The 25,679-nt window shown below is 39.4% G+C and overlaps 2 protein-coding genes and 1 long non-coding RNA gene across 10 annotated transcripts in view; 1 reads left to right on the top strand and 2 right to left on the bottom strand.

Moving 5' to 3' along the window:
* The window catches only part of LOC122828132 (neural proliferation differentiation and control protein 1-like), a 39,796-nt gene extending 36,295 nt beyond the window's left edge, over positions 1–3,501 (bottom strand). Inside the window, exon 1 of one of the 4 annotated variants that reach the window (XM_044111423.1) lies at positions 2,991–3,501. Coding sequence is in view for 2 of the 4 variants with exons in the window: in XM_044111425.1 (XP_043967360.1) it covers positions 2,991–3,060 (70 nt within the window). In the remaining 2 variants the exon portion in view is untranslated. The remainder of the gene's footprint in view (positions 1–2,990) is intronic. The other 3 variants (XM_044111425.1, XM_044111427.1, XM_044111426.1) reach the window with 3 other exon arrangements.
* A 2,311-nt stretch (positions 3,502–5,812) lies between these two features.
* Positions 5,813–8,176, bottom strand: LOC122828039. Its single transcript, XR_006370154.1, has 5 exons — positions 7,963–8,176; positions 7,524–7,662; positions 7,203–7,340; positions 6,990–7,095; positions 5,813–6,899 (listed from the first exon to the last, which is right to left on the bottom strand). It is a non-coding gene; the product is annotated as an uncharacterized LOC122828039 (long non-coding RNA).
* Positions 8,177–8,828: 652 nt separating this feature from the next.
* Positions 8,829–25,679, top strand: part of ydjc (YdjC chitooligosaccharide deacetylase homolog) — a 29,918-nt gene continuing 13,067 nt past the window's right edge. Inside the window, exons 1-5 of one of the 5 annotated variants that reach the window (XM_044111631.1) lie at positions 8,829–8,993; positions 9,079–9,131; positions 9,627–9,803; positions 20,233–20,392; positions 25,147–25,246. In XM_044111631.1, coding sequence (XP_043967566.1) covers positions 9,640–9,803; positions 20,233–20,392; positions 25,147–25,246 — 424 coding nt within the window. In that variant the 5' untranslated portion in view covers positions 8,829–8,993; positions 9,079–9,131; positions 9,627–9,639. Of the gene's footprint in view, positions 9,132–9,626; positions 9,804–20,232; positions 20,393–25,146; positions 25,247–25,679 lie in introns of all 5 variants that reach the window. The other 4 variants (XM_044111632.1, XM_044111629.1, XM_044111628.1 and 1 more) reach the window with 4 other exon arrangements.

The raw sequence follows: 25,679 nt of genomic DNA on the forward strand, positions 1-25,679 counted from the left end.
GATGTAAAAAAAAAAAAGTTTTCCTCTGACTACATTGTGAACTAACCTGCATAATCAAGAATTAGCAGAATCAGCTGAGTAACAACTCTTTTACAAACTGAAAGTGAGAAACATTTAGCAGAAACAATTAAGTTACTCTAGGTATAAAGGAGAATCGTGAGTCAAGCCAATGGGCTAAATAATTAAATTCATCACCTTTTCATAATGCTGTTCTTGCTAGGTAATTAATATACCACTTGTTCAATAGAACAGGTGGTATATTAATTTGGTTGAATGCAAAATAACACAGAATATAATTATTCTTATACTGAGAAAGCTTATTTGGTGAAAACTGCTTTTGGACTAGATTAAATTTGGATTGTAAAAAAATAATAAAATCCTGAGACGTCAGAAATGGAGACGTAAATCATCTGCATACAAGTGAGGTGGTGAGGCAGTAGACAGTAGAAAAAACCCCAAATCCTTACAAGGGGTGAAAGTTGAGGTACCCTTTTTTCAATTATCGTGAAGTCAAACTGGCTGTCCTGGAAGGAAGTACACTGACTTCTAGAATGACTAAAAGAGTTAAAAAAATAAAGAATAGTAGAGAGACTGAGAGAATTGGATGTTGTTATGATTAAGAAGAGCAGTGATTATTATTTGTGTTAAAGGTTATATTGGCTCTAGTGACCTTTATTTGAGAGTAGTCCAACGGGAAGATGGGTAATGAGAGAGGGGGAAGACATACAGCAAAGGTCATCAGGTTGGGACTCCAACCTGTGACAGCCATGTCGAGAACTAAGGCCTCGTTGCATTGGTTGTGCTTTATTGTACCCCCACAGCAGCCAGAAGAGTAGTAATTGTTGAATAATTTGGCCTAAATACCCGTTGGTGCGAAGATAAGTTATACTAATCTACATATTTAGATAGTTGATGATTGTTTTTTGTTTGGCTTTTTTTTTAATATGCAGTATTTTGTATTTTCCAGGCTCAGTTTGTGATTGGCTATACATTTCATTCACCTGGCTACGACAATCCCACGTGTTGAATATCCCTATTTTAGACTGGAGTGATTCCAACGACCCTTTAAGTGGACTAGATCAGTGTTTCCCAATTCCAGTCCTTGGGGCCCCCCTGCCTGCATGTTTTAGGTGTTTCCCTTCTGCCACACACCTGGATTGAATCTTTGGGTGATTAACAGGCTCCTGCAGTACCTGGTGGCTGCAGAAGACGTCATGCAATCATTTGAATCAGCTGTTCTGGTGTAGAGGCACATCTAAAACATGCAGAGCAGGGGGGCCTGAGGACTGGAATTGGGAAACACTGGACTAGATCACTCTCAACACAACAACACATGGCAGAATATCTCTTACAATTATCTTAAGAGCCTCCCCCTCCTTAAGATTCTCATAAGGGGGAAATTGAGACATTAATTGGAATAAAAATCTTGATGACTCCTCCACTTTACATGAGGGGCTTTGTCCCTTTTACATGAATTGTTCTTTATTTTCAAGGCATACCAGAAGTAGTGTCACCCAGGATCTGCTTGGGCCCCACATTTCCTGGCTATATATGAGCTGTGCTCCAATTTGTCAGGGGGGTCTGGTGGAGCTCGCTTGGGGCTGAGCTGACTTCTCCCCCCAGATCCACTTTTCAGAACCTGTCTTGTTCGCCCACCCCAACTGCTTTACTTTTCTTTTCTTTTACAGGATTCCCAGTTCGGACCATCTGCTTTTGGGCAATGCCATCGGCCACAGGGGCCACCTGCGTATTTGTCTTAGTTTTCTTTTATGTTTGGGACACGTAAAAAGCAATAATAGCTATTCAGTTACTTAAAAAAAAGACTACAAAGAAGAAATAAACATTTTTCTAATAATTTTCATTATTATCACAGTACTACCACAAAATGCTTGAACCTACCACAAACCCACAAACCTACCACTGAAGAGGCCTTGAAAAGAAATGCCCAGTCTCCATTACAAAGACATGGTGACATCACACTCTAGCTCTTCATTTGACACAGGAATGTGTTTTAGAGAGCAGCCAGATGAAGGTCAAACTCCCCACTGCCAACTGATAACAGAGCCCTACGCAGGTCCTGCATGATGAAAACATCTCCTCCTGGACATTCCCCAAGCCCCTCTGTTTCCCTTCTCATTCCTAGCAGGAACTCTGTCATACTTTCTTCTTAGCACATATAAGCCTCACTGACAAGGAGAGACAGCCACCATGGCACCAGCTTGGGAACCACCGTTGGTTGTGACAGCATGTACCCAAAAAGCTCCACAACTGAAAAGATTCCATACTGACATTTCTCTGATAGACTCATTTGACCATTTTTAATATGGTACTTAACTGTCCAGTCATCCTCTGATGATGGGGCAGTAATAAGAATACCACAATAAAATCTTCTCCTGAAACATTTCTGTTCTCAACTTCAGGCATGCTTTAAATGTTCTGATACTGTCTATTAATATTTTTCTTACACTAACAAATTTCACAGTTGCTTGTCCTCTCAAAAGAGTGCAATTTAAACTCACAAAGCTCAAAACTAAGAAACCAAGAGCAATTTATGAATAATTTAATGAAGACTTCAATTGTGTTAGGTTGATTTGGCTACAGAATACTCCTTTAATCTAGTGGCTGAACATGAAAAACAAATATGTGGATCAATTTCTGCTTGATTTGTGTGAGGAACAGTTAACTGCCACTCTAAAGGACAAGGAAAAACAACTTAACATGGTATTTTCACTATTTTTTTGTTTGTCAAAAAACAAAATAAAACAACAAAATACAGACTTTATTCAACGCTTAGCAGCTGGACAGGAATGAAAGCGTAAAGTGTAGCCAACTGTAGACTGAAGATAGTACCCAAATACGATGGAGCCATATCAGTGTAACGGACACACTGACCTCAGTAATCTACAGTAACATAGCAGCATTCAGAAAGCTCTCAGGATATCTCACCTAGCTGCTGACACCACCCGGCAGCCCCGACGGCTCGTTCTTACCTGTTAGACAAGTATTGAGGGCCAACAGGGCCGCAAACACCGCAGTTCTGCCGAGCATCGGTGTCCGCATCCAGGCCACAGCTCCAGCGGCGGACGCGGCGCGCGAAGATCGAAGATAGGCGGAGGAAGAGGAGGAGAAGGATGGAAAAGAGAAGGAAGATCTTGCGGAGCTTTGTCGGTCTGGTTCATCACTCCATTCCCTGGCGCCTAAGGGAGGAGAGAACCTCTGTCGAGCTGAAGAAACAGGAGCAGATCGGAGCGGGTCTGTTGTGTTGTGGATCTATCAGATCCTCTTGACACTTCTGCTGCTGCCACTGAGCTCGGGTAAAAGATCTGAAGCGTGTGACGCAAAGACGCTGCTTGCTCTTCCACTGCCCACAGGCAGCTGCATACAGATATCGCATGTTCACTCATACTGACAGGATAAAATTAGTTACTTACTGCAGACTGAACTGCTAAATAATTAGCTGAATAAGTCTTTATTGGAAAGTTTGGTCCAAAATGTAAAAGTGAACCGTCTATCAGGCACGTGCAGAGGGGTGGGGCGAAGGGGGCTTGAGCCCCTGCCCTTTTTATCCGTGATGCCCCTAGTGCCCTTTTTAAAAAATGTTTTTCAAAAAAAAATTTTTTTAATTTTTTATTTTTAATCTGTATGTCAGAAGGCCTGTTTGTGCCCCTCAGCAATAATATTTAGCTTAATATAAGTTAGCAAAATAAACTAGTCTGGCTGCCCTCAGTCTAATAAAGACTCTCAGAGCCTCCATGTTGTTCACACACCGGGTCCATGGTGAGGAGGAGAGGGGTGGCTCTGTGTCCTCTAACTATCAAATTATGGGCAAGAATATTTTTTATACATTGGTTTGTGAATAAAAACGTAGGTCTGATGTTGAAATAAAAAAAAACTGTATATTTTTATAATCGTTCTTGCAATAGAGGGACAAAATCCGCCTCGCCCCTAAACACAGAAATGTTTCAGCTGCAGAGAAAACTTCTGACTTTAACTTCATCATTCTGTTAAAAGCCTGGTTCACTGCAGGCAGCTTGAGTCGGTCCACCGCAAGTCACAACGCAGTTCAAAGCCCCGGTACCACCCGGTACCACCCGGTACCACCCGGTACCACCTGCTGACTGTTTGCTCTGCTTCTCCTTAACGTTTCTACCAGGCGGGTTAAAGCCGCTGCTGACGGGATCTGGGCTGGAGGTTCGCGGCTGTTAATAGAAGTTACTGCAGAACCTCAAGTGTTAAAGAAAGATTCGGCCCAGAGCATTTGGGCCGAATCTCAGGGCCGAATTCACAAAATAAACATCAGAGAAAATATTGCATCAATATTTTGCCACAATGAAATGAATCAAAATGTCTCCAAAGCATCGGGGGACTGACAGGGGCCACCGGGGGATTCCAGGTCGATTCCAGGTAGATTCCAGGTAGATTCCAGAGATGTGCATGCAGCTGCTCATGCAGGGCCGGCCCAAGGTAATATGGGGCCTTAGACAGAACCCCCCTCCCTCCGGAACCGTCCTACTAAGAACCTCAGCATCACTAACATGTTTATTTATTGATAAGGTGAATCTGTGAGAGGGAGACCAGGTTTATTGGCCGAGTTTAAAATCAATCACTGATTATTGGTTATTTGCTGTGATGTATTTGTGAACAAACCAAATTCAAAGACAAAGATTACATCATATTGTAGCCATGGTAACAACAATCAAACTATCAAGATGATTCTTTAAACTTCTACAAAGTAAACATCCTAAATGTACTATTTAATTTTCTCAGCTGAATGCATTTCATAAAATTTAGTAACATTGTCATTCTCTATAAATGATGCTACAGGTTTAGATCTATGGCCTGTCTTACAATTTCTAGGGGCCCCTGAGTGTCTGGAGGCCCCTGAATGGCCCCTACCAGCAGCTACTGAGTTTTCTTTGCGTTGATATTCCAGTCTTATAATTCTAGGTCTCAGAGTTGCTAACATCAAACCCTTTGAGCTTTTTTGGATCTATAAATCATTCTGCATCCAGGTTGTTCTAGAGGTTAAATAGATATTATTAGGGCTTAATTAGTAAAATGGGAGCAAAGTAGCTTATTTCATAACTTCATAACCAGAGACTTTCTCTCCTCTGGTCTGTTTAACAGCTACAGTCTCAGATCAACTCAGACCTCCAGTATTGTCAGCAGCAGAAACAGAAACTTTATACCTGTTGGGGAAAATATAGATTATATTTATTTGCATGTCCCCGGATGATGGCAATGATATAGTAGGATCCAATTAGATTCTTGATTAATATGCGTTGTTGCTATCAATCAAAATCAATCAATCAAATTTTTTTTGTATAGCACATTTCAGCAGCAAGGCATTTCAAAGTGCTTTACATCAAATCAGACACAAAAAACACAATGCAACATGGAATCAACAATCAAAACAGAACATCAAGTCAGATTCCGTCAATAAATTTGTAATTGATTACGTTTCAAATCCAACTCTAAACAAGTGGGTTTTTAGTTGAGATTTAAAGGATGTCAGTGTTTCAGCTGTTTTACAGTTTTCTGGAAGTTTGTTCCAGATTTGTGGTGCATAGATGCTGAATGCTGCTTCTCCTCGTTTGGTTCTGGTTCTGGGGATGCAGAGCAGAACCAGAACCAGAACCTGAGAGGTCTGGAAGGTTGATACAACAGCAGCAGATCTTTAATGTATTGTGGTGTTAAACCATTCAGTGATTTATAAACTAACAACAGTATTTTAAAGTCTATTCTTTGAGCTACAGGGAGCCAGTGGAGGGACTTTAAAACTGGTGTTATGTGCTCTATCTTCCTGGTTTTAGTGAGAACTCCAGCAGCAGCATTCTGGATCAGCTGCAGCTATGTTGTTGTACTGAGTTTTTGTTCAATGTGCCCCTTTTTTAAATTTGAGCCCCTGCCTCTCCATAGGTCTCTGCACGGCCCTGCCGTCTATAATTGGTGCAACCTGGCTACATAATAGTTCAGAATGACTGGGCATTCTGAATGAATTTTAATTTTTCTCTGTGTCTGTCTGTCTCTTTGTGTATGAATATATATATATATATATGTATATAACCCGGTGAAAAATTTATGTACTAAGTATGTTAAATTTTAACATACTTAAGCATACTTTTGGTAAGACTAATCATGAGTACACTTCAACTTCACTTAGGAACAACTAATTTTGTGCTTAGTGTATTTTAATAGTTTTTAAATTGTATTACAGTACAATTTAAAGTGTACTTTCACCAACTTTTTGGAACAATTTAAGTTAAGCTTTGTATACTTTAAGTATTTTGTTTTATATGTAATATAAACATGCTTGATTGGTATATTTTGAGTGTACTATTTTGTGATTGAATTACATTTAAAATATATTTATATTGGCATTACATATTTCATATATTAGTAGTGCAATCACAATATTCTACAATTATACTTTCGTATTATAATTGCTAATGAAATAAAGTTTTTAATTACTTAATATTTTTTATTATTCTGCTTTGTCACTTTGTACATTACATGCTTCGAACACACTACAGTACTGCAAACATATTAGGCTACCAGAACAGAGAAGTATCAACTGCAACACACTTTCCAGGTGAAACAAATTTGTATTCAATAAATTGACGTTTTTCCAAGAGGCCACTGACAATATATGATAACAGAATTGTACAAATTGTCAATGTATTCAAAGTTTACAGACAACATGCTTATGAAAATTAGCACAATAAAACAACAGCTACACTTCAGAGGATATGTGAGAATGTTTCACCAAAAAGTATTGTTTTAATTTAATATCACAGTATTCCAGTATTACTCCAGACAAACTGACATTTCTCCTTCCGAAGAACAATGAGGATCAGCAGAACATTCCCATTCACTGGACCACTGCACTTTACAGGAACCTACAAAATGTACAATAGAGCAATTAAACAGAGAAAGCACTTGTATTTTAAAGAGTACAGAAAAACAGTAAAGAAAAAAATAAGACTTACAATTTTAAGATGTTGTGGACTCACTATGTATGTGGCATCATCACAACTGATAATGATTGGGACCAGATGCCTGGGGTGAAAAAACATTTCTAGGGGTCTTCTTTGCCTGTATATGTTAAAAGTAGATAAATAGTCAGCAATATCATAAAATCAGTTGATGTTGGGATTAACTATGAAGTTGTTTTAAGTGTGGATTTAAAGGAGACAAACTACCTTAAAATCTTTCTATCCATGATCTGAGCACGCTGATCCTTGCAGGGTGGTGAGGGGGGCTGGTGGTGCCCATCTCTAGCAGTCATCAGATGAGAGGCGGTGTTCACTCTGGACAGGTCACCAGTCCATCACGTGGCCCTGAACGATAACAATGAATAAAATGTATGAAAGAGAAATGATAGATTAACAAGGGGAATAAATTCTGTCCAATTATTTTTAAATCAAATCATGTTTATTAAGATCTTAGTGTTGGTTTCACACCAGTTTTTGCTGTTGTTAAAATGTACCAGTTGCTCAGTAAAACCCCCCCAAAAGCCTTACACCATGAAGACGATGTGGAGGTTCATCCTCAGAACTGGTTGGTGATCTGGTGGAGCCAGAGCCTCTTCTGAGACAGGAAAGACTTTAGGTTTTCTAATTCTTGTTCACTTGCTTCCTCTTTCATCTTAATTTGCTTAGACTGCAAAAATATGTTGAAGATAAAAACAATGATGAACGAGTTCCAACAGCCTCACAATATCAAAGTATCTTTCGAATAATGAGCTTAAAAACCAGGTTGAGTTAATGAAGAAAAGTATATTGAGTCGCAACAAACAGAGCCTCCATGCCGTTATAACAAGAAGTTGAATGATTGTTATAATAATCATAAGTCACAATAAAATTGATAAGATAACTATTTCTGAAACCAACGTAAGTTTGTTTATATCTTTACTCCACTGTTTATAATTAAATAAAGAAGATTATTAATAAACAAACTTACTCGTCCCACTTTTGTGACCCACATTTCATTTCCATCGGTTGTTGTCCTGCTGTGTTGTCTAACTCGGACTATGACGTCACCAGCTTGAATTGACCAAAATTACTAACTCTTATCCAGGCCCTCTCTACTTTCATACAATATTATGCGAGTAAAAATACCGAATATGGACAACATCTGTTATCTTCTTGGGTTCGTGGCATTTCTTCTTTTTTGCGCTTTTCAGAAAAACTGAAAGTGTGCATTACCGCCACCATCTGGTCTGGAGTGTGAACTGGAGCTAATACCGTTCACTAATAGATCTTCCATCATACATGTGAAAATCAATTGGGTAAAGACATCTTCTGTATTTTAACAAACGGAAAACAACAGATCATATTCGGAGAGATGTAAAACTGAAGATACCTGTTACATTAAGTGTTAAGGACAAGTATTGTTTTTTGTTGTAGAACCCCTGTCACTAAACTGTCAATTTTTGATATTTTGATGCATGCATGTGTGTATACATATATGTATGTATATATGTGTGGGGGGTTTGTGCGCGTGCGCGTGCGTGTGTGCTAACACTTTTTGACTTCCTCTGAAAAGTATAATGTAATTGCTTAATAGTAATAATTTCTTAATAATTTCTCCAATCTACTGAGATGACAGCAGTGGATTTGAAAGATTCATTTATTTGAATAGAAGTACTTGCCTTTATATTCTACATGCCAGTTGATATTTATAATGAAATACTTTGAGTCATGAAAGATGTTTGAAATTCAAAACAAAGTCAACATATCGACAGGAATATGAACACATTTCTGCAATAGACTGACATGCTCCAAGAAGTAGCGATAACCCGTTGAAATATGGCAGTTAAATTAACGCGTCGGTTTAAAAAAGAAGACGGTAGTCAAGGGAAAAAATTGTTTCAGTTTATTGATTTATTGTTCATGTAACAAATCCGTGTATGACTTTCAACTGGAAAGGTTTTAAAATGCTTAATAATTCTGTCCTAGTTTGTTCAGGTGAACGTCTCCTTATTTCAGCAGGTGGCAGTGTATTCCTGTATATACCAACCTCTATCTTCGAAGAAAGCTAGTAGGAAGTAAGCTTGTATTTTTTCCATTTTACCAGAGTAGCATTCACAGGATACTGTGGCAACCTAATACCGGTTTTGGATTAAATTGGTAAGTTGAATTCCTTTCCACTACACCCAATTCTCGATTCAGCGTATTTTGTTTTCGTATAGAAAATATCTCGTTTCCTGCGATGCCGTTTCAAAGGATTTTCCTCGTTTCCGTTTCGAAAGGATTTTACGTCAGTTTTATTACAAACTAACAAGTCGTGTCAACAAATATAAATGGTTTTCCTATTATTATTCTTCCGGGACGAGTATTGTGTTGATGTTTCAGTTTTAAATAAGTTTTTATACTTTTGCATATCATAGAGAGAACTATAGCACAAAACTTGTGAACAGAAATAAGAAAACATATGACAGACGAGTCAAAAGTAATCATACCATTGATTTCATAAATAGTAATATCTTTACAATAAAACAACATTAAAGACAAGCAGGTAAGATCGAGGCATACAGCTAAACTAATAGGTAGAACCAACCAAATCTATTGCATAATGTTAACCTGAATGTTCCATTTAGTCTCTGCTCTGTGTATCCACCTCAGAAACGTCAAAGAAATGCCTCTGCCAAGATTGTTGATGGTGATCACAGGAGACGATTTTGGCTACTGCCCGAGAAGGAACCAGGGGATTGTGGATTGCTTTTTGGCCGGAGGCATTTCTAATGTATCCCTGCTTGTTAATGCCTCGGCTGCCAAAGAGGCAGCTGGCCTGGCTCGCAGGTAGTTATTCCACTATATTTTTTAAGATTCTAACACAAGCATGGTTAGGCAAGATTTTAAAGATACAATTGATTGGGAATTTAGGTTTTCTCCTACCCCCGATTTTGCTCATTTAAACAAAGTTTTTCACATTTAACATCAAATTAATTTAATATTTAGCTAACATTACTTATATTTTAATTAATTAATGCTCGTAAGCAGTGACGGCATAGTTACTTTGAAAAAGTAACTTTAATCGGACTACTGATTACTCCTTGAAAAAGTAACTTAGTTACATTAAAAGTAACTTTTTAGTTACTTTCAGCAGCTGCTAACAACAACGCTCTGCCTCCTGTGAAAATCACATTGATTTTTGTCAATCCTTTTTTGTAAGCTATTTTATAATGGTAACATCAACAATATGTCTCCACTGATAAGGTTGAACTGAAGAGGAGATTGTAGAAAAAATAAAAAACGTGAGTAATTTGTGTGGTCCACTGTTGTCTGGAAAACTCTAAGAAGGATTTTAAAGCCCCCCCCCCCCCCCCCCCCCCCCCCCCGCCCCCCCAGGTCGTGTTACGGCCCTGCATTTGGTGTCACAGCGCATAGTGCTCCCCCTGCACCTCCACAGCTCAGATGGCTGCACAGATTTGTGACATTTATCTTAATATTGCCATTATAATTATTGGCAACTACGGACACGTTCATTCGTGGCTGTTTTCACGTTTATTGCACTGTTCATATTGGTCTCAATGTTTGCAGTTTTCTAGAGCGCAACGCAAAACTCGACGTCATTCAGAGGTAATATATTAACTTGACATTAACAAAGACACAGCGGGACGGATCATCCAGGAAATGATGGACAGGGAGAGACTGAGTAAAACTACCTTAATGACGGACAAATTCTGGGATTTATTATGAGTCTCTGATTATTTCCAAGCCCAAATGAGCAACTTCACATTCAAAAACGAGCCCAAAAAGGCGCAACCCGCCACTCATTAAATCTGCAAACGACTTTAAAAAAATGAAGCCCAAAGCCGCTTATAATAATCGGACTTGGCGACAGAAACTCAAAATAGTTCCAGTTTTTCCACCAACAAAATGTGGATCTCCCTCCATTGTTTAGATTAGAGACGTCGATCACTCGACAAGACGAGTAGAGGAAATACGATTAAATTACAAAAGAAGATAGTAACGCAGTAACGCAAAAATGATTTTGATAAGTAACTGTAGTCTGACTACTGGATTTGAAATAGCAACGCGTTAGATTACTAGTTACTGAAAATAGTGGTCCGACGTCAGTAACGCATTACAAATTAACGCGTTTACTGACATCACTGGTCGTAAGATAGATAGATTTTATTACAGACTCAGAGTCCAGATTACATAAAAAAGAAAACAAAGACGATACAAGAATAAAAAGTACAAAAAATAAAAATAAATGACTCCTAGCCATTCAGAAGGCAATCATACCAATATCTCCAGAGTACAGATGAGTATTTTACTGCACTATATTTAATAATAGAATTATACTACTGTTGACTAATGTTAGACTCGTTTAAACGACAAATGAATTTATACATGAGCTTTCTTAAAACAGCCATCAAAGTGCTGATTCAGCAGATACAAACAATTCACTGGCTCTGGACCATCTGGGTTTATTTAACAAAAGTCTCAGTGCATCATTATAAACCACCTTCAATTTTTGAAGACTGGCTTTTTTAAAGCTGCACCACAAATGTGCAGAATACAATGATGTACAATATGATCTAAACAAGTTCAGTTTCACTTCATCAGAACAGAATCCACATTTACGGACAAGAATATTTGCCTGAGCGTATAACATTTGAACCTCATCATCAGACAGACAATCTGTCAACACATGGCCAAGATATGTGACTGCATTTGAGACATTCAATAAAGTCCCAGACAGTTTGAAATTTGGAAATAGTCTATTTTTGTCCTCCTTAGTGCAACAGATCAAGATGGTGCTTTTTGATGGATTGAATTTGACATCAAGTAATTCACCATATGCTGAACAGACATTAAGCAGCTTCTGAAGACTTGGACTAAAAACCACTAGGTCATCAGCATACATTAAATGATTAACAATAGTATCACCAACCATGCAGCTGGTTCTGCACAGGTTTAGCTGCTTAGAAAGATCCTTCATATAAAAATTAAACAACATAGGAGATAAAATGCTTCCTTGTCTGACTCCATTGCTGACATGAAAGGATGCAGACACACAGTTGTCTCCTTTCACTTGCATAGTTTGATTAGCATACCAGTAGGACAGACATCTTACTATATACTTAGGAACACCAGCTTGGCACAATTTTAATTTTAAAAATAGTTTTCTATGATTAACACAATCAAAAGCCTTAGTGGCGTCTAAAAAACAGAAAAACTGTAGAATTTTTGCTGTTTATAATTTTTTGGTAATTCTTTTAGGCCATATATACAAATATAGGTCCCTTGTTTGGACTTGAACCCAAATTGATTGTCAGTAGACATTACTATCTTTGCAAATTTTGGCAAAAGAATTAGTTCAAAGACTTTAGACAGTGTATTAGCTAGGGCTATAGGTCTGTAATTATCAGAACTGCAAATTTTACCAGCTTTGTTTTTAATCACAGGAAGTAAAAGAACCTTCATCAAGGATTCAGGAATAAAACCAGGCATAATAAAACCAGTGAAACACGAGGCAAGCAGAGGGACAACCCTTGAACTGGCAAATTTGAAATGTTCAGCTGAAATAAGATCCATTCCTATAGATTTATTTACAGACAGTTCTTTAATTCTCACTAAATGCACAATGAACTTTGCAGTGGCTTTATTGTGGGAGTCTGTGGTGGCCAGTTCATGTGTGGAGATGATATCTCACAAGCTCCTTGAATCATTCAAAAGTAAATGAGTTAGAGGAAACTTGGCATTGGCATCTTAAAATATTCCTTAGCAATCTTCCCATAAATTAGTATGACTACAATTCTAATGATGTTGGGATGTTGTGTAAAAAGAAAAACAGACTTAAAAACATCTTCTTCCCAAAAGCAATTAACACCCTTTACACTCACATGGACTATTTATGAGTTGGATTTATGTGAATGAATGAATATACAAATTTAGCTGATTTAATATTGTAAATAACATCATCATATTTATGTTTATTTGTTTGCACTGCTGGAGCTGATTTTAATCTCACTGTGCCAACAATAAATTCTAATTCTAAAACATAAATAAAAGCAGAATCATTTTCAATCTATACTTAGTTGAATTCACTGTAAAGACAAGATATTAAATTTTCAAATGTGCGTTTTTTTTTTTTGGTTTTTTTTTGTAAATATTCACTTATTTGGATTTTGTTACCTGCAACACGTTCCAAAAAAGTTGTGACAGGGCCATGCTTACCACTTTGTTACATTACCTTTCCTTTAACACCACTCTGTTTACTTCAAGTTCAAGCTTAATTGTTGGAGCTTTGTATGTAGATTTCTTTCCAATTTTTCAGCAATTTAGGGTCACTGTTGTTATATTTTGTTCTTCATAATGCGCCATACCTTTTAAATAGGAGACAGGTCTGGACTGCAGACAACCCAGTCTAGTACCTGCACTCTTTTACTGTTGCTATGGAAATTTTCCTTTAACAAAGAGTGAGACAAAGCTGTTTCAAGAACCACAGAAAGAATATATTCTTAATTGGTATTTTTTCAAAGGCTTTACAGCGTTCAAAGTTTCTGCTCACTGAACGCAGTCAGGAGAAAGAGCCTGGAGCAGAACACAGCTTACAGTTTTATAGGGAGAGGTTCATTCTGACTGCATAGTTCAATGATCTACTGGGTTCCAGAACAGACAGCAGACCAGAAGCACACGTCTTCTTTCACTAGGAGCCATGAGAGATAAAGAAACAATTCAATGACTTAATTGTAATGCTAAGGCCAATGACTTCATGATAATGTTCAGGCCAGATTAACTAAATACCTTCAGAAGTCTTTTTATGAATGATTTATGAATTTTAAGAATTCATAAATCATTTGCTGATTCAAACACATGTAAACATAAAGACATGTTAAAGCCTATAGTCTTTTTATCCTTTGCAATATTAGATTTTTAAATTTAAAATTCAACTTAATTTCTTAGTCTGAGTGAGCCTTTGACCTGAGAACAATGGATGACTTTAAGTTTGTTGATCTCAGTGCTGAAGCTGTGAAGCCGGCTAGCAGCCCTCCTCTCATTAAAGCCTAAGTGAGTTATGAGGCTGGAGAATGTCCAGGTCGGTACCTTAACTCTGATCGCCAAACCCTCCAGCTGTCCAGCCAAGGGATCATTTTAGCAAGTTATTGTTATGATCTTTTGCAATTGTGACACAATTAAAACAATTTATTTTAGAAAAACCAAAATGTTCCAACTAGCAATCAATACATTACAAACATTTGGGCCCATATTTTCTTTTTCATTATCTTATAAATGTGACTACTGATCGTTTTCAGTGGCCAGAACTAGTTCAGACAGTGATGTGTTGTGTGAAGGAAACTCACGCCCGTTGTCAGCGCTCTCCAGAAATAGGTCAGAGGCTGGATTGGAGGTCCCCTCCCCCGGTCAGTCATCATGGTTGGTCAGTCTCCCTGGCGTGAAGCTTCATGGTTTTGGGACAGTCATTTCTCCATTTTCCAGGTTGCTCACAGTTGTAACACACAGTGGAACCCTCTTGGTGCCATGCCTTGCTGACCTTTCCCTCTTCCTCTGCCCCGATGTGGAACGTAGCGTTGGGTCCAGCAGTACAGGGTCAAGGCAGCCTGGTGCAATTCAGTGTACTGTGGGACTGCCCTTTTGTCTGCCCTTTTCTTCTTTCTGTCCTGCACGACACTGTCGCTGTGCAGCACATAATGTTTTAGATCAGCCAGCCTCATGCCGAACTGCCAACCCACATATAAAGCTTTGGTTTGAGCTGCAACCTCAGGAAGGAGTCCAGCCAGTATATATGAGCACAAAAGTCTTTCCCAGGCTCCTGCAGGATTTGGTAGAGGATGAGGAGGCTGGGCCAAACCAGAGTGTTTGTTAAATGCCTTTTCCATGCAGTGAAGGAAATCTTCAGCTGCTTCATCAGGGCATTGCTTTATTGTCTGCAGGATGGTGTTATCAGTCTGCTGTGGAAACTGTTTCTGAAGGCTGTTGCACAGCATCTCTATGGCCAGATGATAAAGGGGGTTGGAGTCAATGCTGAAACCCTCATTTTTATAGTCCACATCCTGACAGACATCAGGATTAGGGAAATATTCAGTCAGGGAGGCAAGATTGTTTGGTTTGAATTTTGCAGCAATGGGTCGTTCAACACATTTCATTGCACAGGGTTTGTGACAAACTCTTTTTCATGAGCTCACGCATCACACGAGAATTATAATACTGCTATGCATAGATTCAGCTAATAATCATATTAACCTTAAAATTTTCCCAAGCCATGCTGTTGTAATTTAATACATACAGAATGTGGTTTGGCATTGTCTTGCTGGAACAACCAGGGATCCTTAAAAAGGATGGCAGCTTATGCAGCTCCAGAACCTGTGTGGTCCTGTATGGTGTGTGTGTGTCTCGGTGCGACTGTGCGTTAGTGGAGTGGTGGTTCAGCCTGTCGCACCTCAACATCACGCAGCATGCTGTTTTTTTTTTTTTTTTGCAACGCTACAGAGTTCCTTTGTGCCCCACCAAGATCAGGACAAATCATTCCTTAAAACCACCAATCTAGTCTGTGTTGCTCTAATTAAAAATTCAGCAGTCGGAAAATGGAAAACCTTGGTCTCTACTAGCGCCTCATAAATTAAATCTATTTCTTTGTCCCTCAGCATCCAACAGAGAGATGTGCAGAGCAACTGATTTAGCTTATGATGAGTGCTGGTCCAATGTGGAAAAGGGCAGGGGGGGAAATTAAAACTTTCATGCGCACAATTTTATACACCTGAATTTTTTGTGTGTGCCACACTTTTATAAATTTGTCCGTACACCAAGTTTTAGTGTTGCACACACTTTTATACATGAGGTCCCAAAAGTTTTAAGTCTTATTTGATGTATATATATCTATATACATATAGATATATATATTGTAAGAGCTATTTTTACACTTTCAGTTAAATTATTTAGTTCATTTTTATTTGCTTATTTTCTAGTTGATTTATAATTAGAATTTTTGTTTAATTTGTTATTTAAAATAGGTTCTTTTGGTTAGTTGGTTAATTAATTAATTTCAGAAAAGACCAATACCCAAGAAGTACAGCCAGATGCACATACCTGAAGCACTCGAAACTGCCAAGCAGAGGCTTCAGGCCTTGGCCAGCCGCCTAAAGAGATACACAAAGGAGAAGGAATCCAGAAGGATTAACAGGCTCTTCTCCACCCAACCAGCTAAAGTGTACTCTCAGTGGCAGGGGAATAACAAGGCTGGAGACCCACCAAGGCTGGAGACAGAACAATACTGGAAAAGCATATGGGAAAGGGAGGCGTCCCACAACAGCAATGCAAAGTGGCTGATCTCTCTACGAGATGACCACAGCAAACTCCCATCACTGTGGCAGATGTCCAAGAAAGAGTCTCAGGTATGAAAAACTGGACAGCCTGACAAGATCCATGCCTACTGGCTAAAGAAACTGACTGCCCTACATGAGCGACTGGCAGACCAAATGAACCAGCTGCTACAGAACGGGAACCACCCTGAATGGTTAACTGAAGGGCGCACAATCCTGATCCAGAAGGATCCAACAAAGGGCCCGGTCCCATCTAACTACCGACCAATAACCTGTCTCTCCACAACCTGGAAGCTCATGTCAGGCATTATAGCGGCTAAGATAAGCAAAGACATGGATCAATACATGAGCACGACACAGAAGGGCATCAGGGTAAATAGCAGAGGAGCCAAACACCAACTCCTTGTAGACCACACAGTTGCCAGAGACTGCAAAACCCGACACACCAACCTGTGCACGGCTTGGATTGATTACACGAAAGCCTATGACTCAATGCCACACACTTGGATCATCGAATGCTTAGAGATGTACAACATCAACAGGACCTTGAGAGCCTTCATTGCAAACTCAATGGGGCTGTGGAAGACCACCCTTGAAGCCAACTGCAAGCCACTTGCACAAGTATCCATCAAATGTGGCATATACCAAGGAGATGCGTTGTCCCCACTACTGTCCTGCATAGGCCTGAACCCCCTCAGCCAAATCATCAACAAGACTGGCTACGGATACCGACTCAAGAATGGAGCCAACACCTCCTCTACATGGATGACATCAAGCTGTATGCCAAGAGCGAGCGAGACATAGACTCACTGATCCACACCACCAGGATATACAGCACGGACATTGGGATGTCATTCGGACTAGAGAAGTGTGGTCGGATGGTTACAAAAGAGAGGAAGGTCATCCACAGAAGGGATCTCACTCCCAGAAGGAACAATAGCAGACATAGAGGAAGGTTACAAATACCTGGGAATATCACAAGCAAATGGCAACCTTGATGAGATCACAAGAAAAAGAGCCACAACCAAATACCTCCAACGAATAAGACAAGTACTGAGAAGCCAGCTCAATGGCAAGAACAAGATCCGTGCAATAAACAGCTATGCCCTACCAGTAATCAGATACCCTGCAGGAATAATTAGCTGGCCAAAGGAGGAGATACAGGCCACAGATGTTAAGACCGGAAACTACTAACAATGCATGGAGGGTTCCACCCCAAATCCAGCACCCTGAGACTCTACACGAACCGCAAAGAAGGAGGCAGAGGACTAGTGAGTGTGAGAACCACTATCCAAGGCAGACATCCAAGATCCATAGATACATCAGGGACAAAGCCTCAACAGACAATGTGCTCAGTGAATGTCTCAAACAATGGGGAACAGAAGCTGAGGTGCGGAGGAACCATCATGGGAGGACAAGCCCCTGCATGGGATGTACCACCGGCAAATAACCAAGTGGCTGACATCAGAAAGTCCTACCAATGGCTGGAAAAAGCTGGACTGAAGGACAGCACAGAGGCCCTCATCATGGCCGCCCAGGAACAGGCCCTAAACACCAGAGCAATTGAGGCCCAGATCTACCACACCAGACAAGACCCAAGGTGTAGGTTGTGCAAGGAGGCCCCTGAGACAGTCCAACACATAACAGCAGGGTGCAAGGTACTGGCAGGGAAAGAATACATGGAACGACACAACCAAGTGGCAGGCATAGTGTACAGAAACATCTGTGCAGAATATGGACTGGAACCCCCAAGATCAAAGTGGGAAACACCCCGAAGGTAGTGGAGAATGACCGAGCTAAGATCCTGTGGGACTTCCAGATCCAGACAGACAAAATGGTGAGGGCGAACCAACCAGACATAGTCGTGGTGGATAAACAACAGAGGAAAGCCGTTGTGGTGGATGTGGCAATACCAAGTGACTGCAACATCAGGAAAAAGGAGCATGAAAAACTAGAGAAATACCAGGGCCTAAGGGAGGAACTGGAGAGGGCCTGGAAGGTGAAGACCACAGTGGTGCCTGTGGTCATCGGGACCCTCGGGGCAGTCACCCCCAAACTGGAACAGTGGCTACAACAGATCCCAGGAACAACATCGACATCTCAGTCCAGAAATGTGCAGTCCTAGGCACAGCCAAGATACTGCGCAGAACCCTCAAGCTCCCAGGCCTCTGGTAGAGGACCCGAGCTAAGAGGAAGAAGAATCACCACCCGCCGTGGGTGAGAAGGGAATTTTTATATATATATATATATATATATATATATATATATATATATATTGGCATGCTTAACCATTTTTGATGATTTTTTCAAAATTGCTAAATTTTCCCATTTTCCCATTCAAATTCTCAGAAGCGAAGCAGGTGATTGATTAATCCCAGCTGATCAATTACCTGAGATTGATCAACCTCTCACTAACTACACTGGCTGCCATTCTATGGGAGCATGCTCCTCCTGTCTGTATTTCACCAATAAAATGGTTAAAAAACATTTAATGTATGAACTGATTTTCCATAATTTAGCTTTTGTATTATAATTGTCACCAACTGTGTGTGTAACATGTTTCGTGTGCCGAGGACCGATCAGAAACGGCACAGAACAGATTGGAGGTGAGGCAGGCAGTTCTCCTGCCTCACGGCAGGGGGCGCTGATGAACCTGGGTGCTGGTGCCCATCTCCAGTGAACGTTTCGGGCGAGAGGCGGGGTCCCTGGACAGGTCGCCAGTCTGTCGACCTACTAACATATAATTTAGTAATATTTTGTTTCCTGCCAACTTAACATCTTTGGTGACACTTTATTTGACGGGTTGTGAATAAGACTGTCATGACCGTCATAAACATGACATAACACCTGTCAGCAACATGAGTAAGTCTTCATGAATATTTATGACTGTTGTCATAAAGTGTAATTTGGTAAATCATGACACTTTTAATATTATTTAATATATTTTAATATTATTCAAAATGTCAACTTTGTATTACTGATTAAACTAAAAATTATGTAGCTTTATGTTATTAAAGCTAAAGTTTAATCAGTAATACTTTTATAACAAATTGATGTCAGATCATGATTTCCTGGTTAATATCAAGTTGTCATAACGAAGACATATTGAATAATGTCAATTTTGTATTTAAGTTGACATAAGGTTAACTCGGTAAGTCATTCAGTCATGATTTACTGAATGACAGTTATAAATATACATGAAGACTTACTCATGTTGATGACAGGTTCTATGTCATGTTTATGACGGTCATGACAGTCTTATTCACAACCCGTCAAACAAAGTGTTACCACATCTTTTAACTCAGAACCCCAGTGGACTGCCTCAGTGCCCCGACCATCGGGCTTAGCAAGTTTTCTGGAGAAAACCCTGCTATTGCATTCAATTTGGAAAGTTTTATAAAATAATCCCAAAGGAAGGCTAAAAACAAAGGCAGTAAATAATTAACGCTCTCTTGAAATTACTGAAATATGCATTGCTCAGCCAGTGGCGATTTTAAAAAGGTTAATGTACAAATTTTATTTGAATTATTTTTATATAGCATCATTTTGGTCTTTTTATTTAAGTCTCTGCTTTCAACCGTTCATAATGTTTGGATTTTTATGCTATTTCTTCATATTTTTTTGATGTATCTTGCTAAAGTTATGTGTCTGACTTGTAAAGTACTTAAGTAAAACAGAGTTGTTGTAAACATAATATAATAACAAAGTTGGTATTAATCTCGAAAGAGATGCTTATTTCTGTTCATTTTTATTATTGTGACTTAAAGCGTGTAGAAACCCCAAATTAAGTCTCAGGAAACCTTACAGAGGACCATTAAAATATTAAAGGAAATACACAAATTTCTTTAAATTGTACATTTTTCCCTTAAGTTATTCACACGAGGTGGATAACTGTTCTTCTCACCTTCATTTTTTTATCTGATCTCTTAAATTAGACACAAAATCCCAATTGGTCTCCATGCCAACCTGTCTGAGGGCACCCCTGTGTATCAGCACCTCCAGAAGATTTCCACACTCATTAACCCTCTAGGCTTCTTTCATGGAAAGATGGGTTTTCGCCAGGCCTTGGAGAAAGGCCAGCTCAGCATGAACCAGGTACTAATGAAAAAGCTAATTTTTTAGTTCATTATTATTTGACATTTTGTTTATTTTTTTATTTATTCTTTGCACTGAAATATTGTTTTTTTGCCCTCAGAAAGGAGTGCTTGGATGAGATTATACATTTGATCTTAAAGAGTACTGCAAATAGAATAGAAAACTCATTTATTTGGGCGTGCTGTGGTGGCGTAGGGGATAGCGCGACCCACATTTGGAGGCCTTCAGTCCTCGAAGCGGCCGTCGCGGGTTCGATTCCCAGACCCGGCGACATTTGCCGTATGTCTTCCCCCTCTCCTGTCAGCCTGCTGTCATATAAGGGACACTAGAGCCACAAAAAGACCCCCTGGTGGGAAAAAAAAAGAAGAAAAATCATTTATTTGTTGTTCCATGGGGAAATTGAGCTTTGCATGATTGACTTAAGTCAGATCTGCATATGGTATCACGGATCCTGCTTTTTAGCTGATTCATAGATCATTGGGTTTTTTGAGGCACAGTGGCTTTATGAAGTGCACGGTGTTCATGCCTCAGGTTGTCATGTGTTGCGATGGTGTGAGGTGGTGAGGCAGGACACAGCAGACCCAGAATGAGATGAGTTATGATGATTTTAATGAAGAATATCCAGAAAAACGCAGTCCAATATAATCCAAAATGCCGGGCAGCACGGCTGAGCTGAAGCCAGGGCTCGATGCCGGTAGCAACCGGTAAAATCAAAGGATGAGACAGACTGGGCACATAGACAAGAGCGACAAGACGCCAACTGAGACGAGGACCCGACAAAGACACAGGTGACACTAAATACACAGGAGGTAATCAGGGAACAAGACACACCTGGGAACTAATCAAGGGGAGACAGGAAAACATGGAGACCCAGAGACACAGGAACTCAAAAATTAAACACACATAGAACTCAAAAACACAGAGAAAAACCCAAATCCTTACACAGGTAAACAATAGGAACATATTTTCCATATATGAGTGATTAAAAAAAACAAAAAACAATTACATATCTTAAAGTAAGAAAACAAAGAGAAAACCCAGAAGTGCAGGAGGTTTTACAATAGTATTTTAGTGTTCAGGTTTTTAATTTGAACAACGCTCAAGACCTTGGACTTAAATTTTCTAACCTTGTCCACACAGCAGATTTTTATGTTTGCTTATGACTTGTTGATGCTTATAGATCTTAAAAAGATGTGAAAAGAATTAAGGTAGCAACATTATCATTTTGAGAGGGGGTCTGGATGCCTGAATACCTTTTTCAGGGATACTCTACTATTACTATTCTATTACTATTATTATATTATGTTACTGCTACTTAGGACTTTGATAAGGAATATCATAGTAGTTTGATAAGGAATGCACTGTATTTGTTTATTTCCAAACGTTGTACCCTGTGGTTGTGACCCGCTCTACACCCTGCTGGACAACCAATCTACTTGTGCTTTGTGGACCTTCAGAAGGCATTTGACCGTGTCCCTTAGTGATCCCTGTTGGGGGTGCTTTGAGAGTTTGGCCTGCTAGGCCCTTTGATACTGGCTGTTGGTTTCCCCTAGGACTGGTATCAGTGTGGCAGTAAGTTGGCCTCATCTCCGGCGAGACTCGGACTCCATCAAGGCTGCCCTTTGTCACAGATTGTATCTGTAACATTTATGGGCTAGGCAGTTAACTGTGGCTATATCAGAAGATTGTTCTTTAAAAGAGCTTGACTTGTGAATGAAAAACAGGAGGCAGTGCTTTTAGTTTTGGTGTGTACATATTTATGATTGGTATAAAAACATAATGCAATTACAGCAGCACAATAAGAGGCACAAGATAGTTGATTCAATAAATTAACTCCAAAATCATAAAGTCCATTGTCCTTTTTATAGCTCGCCATCTTCAGATCCAGATGAAGATCTGGTCCAACAAGGAGACCCAAGACCCAGGGATAGCCCTGTGGTTTTGCTCTCCAATTCACTGTCACGTGTCACGTGTCACTAGTGGCCTTTAAGTGTCCTCAGCTCTAATGGTGCTGATAAACTTAATTTATGTTAGAGACGTGTTGTACATTATTACCATTGAAAGTTACAAGTAAAGAAGCACACAGGAAAACTGGAAAACAGTGATAGTTTGTTCATTCTTTTAAAATAAAACAAACACTTTAAAAAGTGTATGCAAGGCTACTCTATTAGGCAGAGCGAGGTGGTCTTGAAAATGAGCATACAACTTACTCAAGGTGCTGTTTCATGCAAATGTAATTGCTAATAACTAGCTAATAAGCACACTACTGCTCTGAAAGTAGCTTTATTCTATATGAACTGACTGCATTGATGAAGGTTTGGAGTCTATCTTTTCATCTTAAACATCTTAAAACAATTTTTTGTGACAAATAAAGTGGTTTAATTAGTTGCTGGTGGCCCAATGCATTGTTGGATCCCTTACTGGCTAAACTCTACTGTCATTCAGGTGCTGGTCATAAAATTAGAATATTGTGAAAAAGTTATGTCAGTAATTCCATTCAAAAAGTGAAACTTATATATTATATTCATTCATTACACACAGACTGATATATTTCAATTATTTATTTCTGTAATGTTGATGATTAAAACTGACAACTAATGAGAACCCCAGATTCAGTCTCTCAAAAAATTAGAATTTTAAAATTTCTTTTTAGGTGGCCTTTTTCACAGCCGCCCCTGTATTCACCGGTGATTACAAACAACAAAAACAGCTGAGTACAAAGAGGTGATAAATTGTCCTTGGGGAAGGCAGGCAGACTGACAAGTCTTGCCACAGGTCCACCTAAGTGTAGCTAATCTTCTACTTGTAGATTGGCTGGTTCAGTCTGCCACTTCTGGTGGGCTTGGAGTCTTGGCAGATAAAACTTCAGGAGTTTTGTCAGTTTTGTCAGAAATGGTCAGTTAGAATTTTTCTGTGCCTCCATCTTCTCCCCCCAAGAATCCCTGGGCTGTAGTAGATCACTTGCGGCAGTGAGGCAGCCTGTTACCCCATGAGGAAGATAGTTGGGGGTCACAGGGTCTGGATCCTCTACTTCAAACGAGGTGTAGCTCAGGGGTTTTGAATAGAGCATCCCCTCAATTTTAGTCACAACAGTGTGCAGCACCTCTTCAGTGATGATTTGGGCTAAAATGATGATTTGAAGATCAGACTGTAGTGAGCAAATTTCACATTCCCAGAAAATGAATGGAGCTGTTTTGGTTGCAGCTGCTTGTTTGTTTTTCTTTAGTGGAGCAGGTGTTGAAGTTGAGGGTGGGTTTCGGCTCAGAGCCGGCCACACTGATTGGTCCAGGTGAGGGGTTCTCCCTGACAGTCGTCTCATCGGATCCACAGTGTGAGACTTTTGCTTCGGCTTGGCACCCAGAGAGTTCCAGGGTGGGCTGCTTGATGCGAGGCGTACAACCTCTCCGTCGTTTTGAGGAAGAGTTGTCTCGTTTCCACAGTTAGCGTTGATTTCAAAGTTCACCTCCAGCAGTTTGATCTTCATTTCTATAGACTGAAGTCGTTGTATAATACTGCTGAGGTCTCTGGGGTCGGCCAGAGGCATTTTGTCCTGGTTCAACTTGGAGATGAAGAAAAGTAGGTAAAAAATAAAAGAAAGAAAATCCCTCAGTTCTTACATTTGAAGGTTGATGTCGAAAATGTAAATATAACTATAAAAACTGTGATTTTAAAAATAACTCCCAGGCAAAGTTATTGTTCCTCCTTTAGCTGTCAGAGCATCTCTGACAGCTGAACCGGTATTATTATAACTATTGTAAAAATAGTTATATGTTTTATTTAAAAGGTGCTTGCTTTCAGGGCACATAAAGTTACCTAAAAAATATTTTAGAAAAAATTCCAAATAGAAAAAAGAAAGAGATCCAAGTGCAAATGCTTGTTTGAACAGCAGAGCGTTCAGCTGAGATTTGTGCTTTGCCCCACAGACCAATGCGTTATTTTTTTGTGTGACAAAAACTGAGAGAAATTACTATTTATATTGGAGTGAGGTTTCAGTGTATTTAGGTGAGTTTGGTTCTTTGTCGTTCGTCATTGTCCACAAAGAAAGTTTGCGTGGCTGCTGCACATTTTCATGGCAGGTAAAAAGTTGTACAGCTGGACCTGACAGTCCAATGGGAATAACACTTGAAAGAACCCTTCAAGAAAAATCTCTCCAAGTATGTAGGGTTGGTCAGTCACTATAATGGGGCAGGATGGAGAGTGAGCTGCTTCACCACTCGAGTTTAGTTGCAAATATTTTGCAGCTCACTCTTTTGCCAGAGCCTTGAGTAGACTTGGCATCAAGAGTGAATGGAGAAGGAGGGCCGTCCTTAGCACCACTGAAACAGCAGAGAGGAGAACTGTGGAGTGAAACAAACTGTGGACTGATCATCCATGGAAGTGGGAGTATGATGTTGAAAGACCTGAAACACCCAATGATTCCAGGAACATCACTGATAATGTGTCGATCATCCACATCATTCAGAAAATGAATGAATTTTCTGAATGAATTCACATTCAGAAAATCTGAATGTCTTCCTTCTAAATAGTGCTTTTCAGAACAACCAAAGAAAAATGAGAATGCATATTCTTCATGTTTTTCCTCATCGTAATCAACTTATTGCTGTCTAAAGATAACATATATAAACTTGCTTGTGTGGTGAAGAAAATGTAAATGCCAGTAAATGTAACTCAGGTTCATTGGTCACTAACTTGATACATAAAAAGTGGATTTCTTCTGAAGTTTTTCTCACCTTTATTTTGGGTTTTGTCCCCAGGTAGAGCTGGAGCTGAGGGCCCAAGTCAGGCGCTTTATAGAACTGACAGGTCACCTGCCTCATCACATGGATGGACACCAGCATGTTCATGTTCTGCCAGGTATTACAAAATGGTTTTTTATGTGTGAACTAATCTAAATGGCATTGCAATAAATACCAACTACTTCTGAGTGGACATAAATAAGGTAAAGTAAAGGTAATTTTATTTATATAGCACATTTTGAGCAACAAGAAAATACAAAGTGATTTACAGGAAACAAAAGGAAATACAAACAAAATAAACCAAAGGAAGGAGCAAAAGAAGAGAAAGCTAATAATGTTGATCTAAAGTAAATAAACTAGATACTCCTATTCAGGGTTGGTAGATAAGAATAAGTGTCCTCTGGTCTAATTCCTTTTCTGGTTTGGAAGAATAGCAGTCTAAAACATAGTTGCTAAGGGATTTTTTCAGGGTTCCAAGTTCTAATCCATTTTCTGGGTTGCTAAGTAAGTGTAAGTAAGTATTCTCTGGACTTTCTAAATGTGCTCCAAAT

This window comes from Gambusia affinis, linkage group LG03, assembly GCF_019740435.1.
Source record: "Gambusia affinis linkage group LG03, SWU_Gaff_1.0, whole genome shotgun sequence".
Taxonomy (NCBI): domain Eukaryota; kingdom Metazoa; phylum Chordata; class Actinopteri; order Cyprinodontiformes; family Poeciliidae; genus Gambusia; species Gambusia affinis.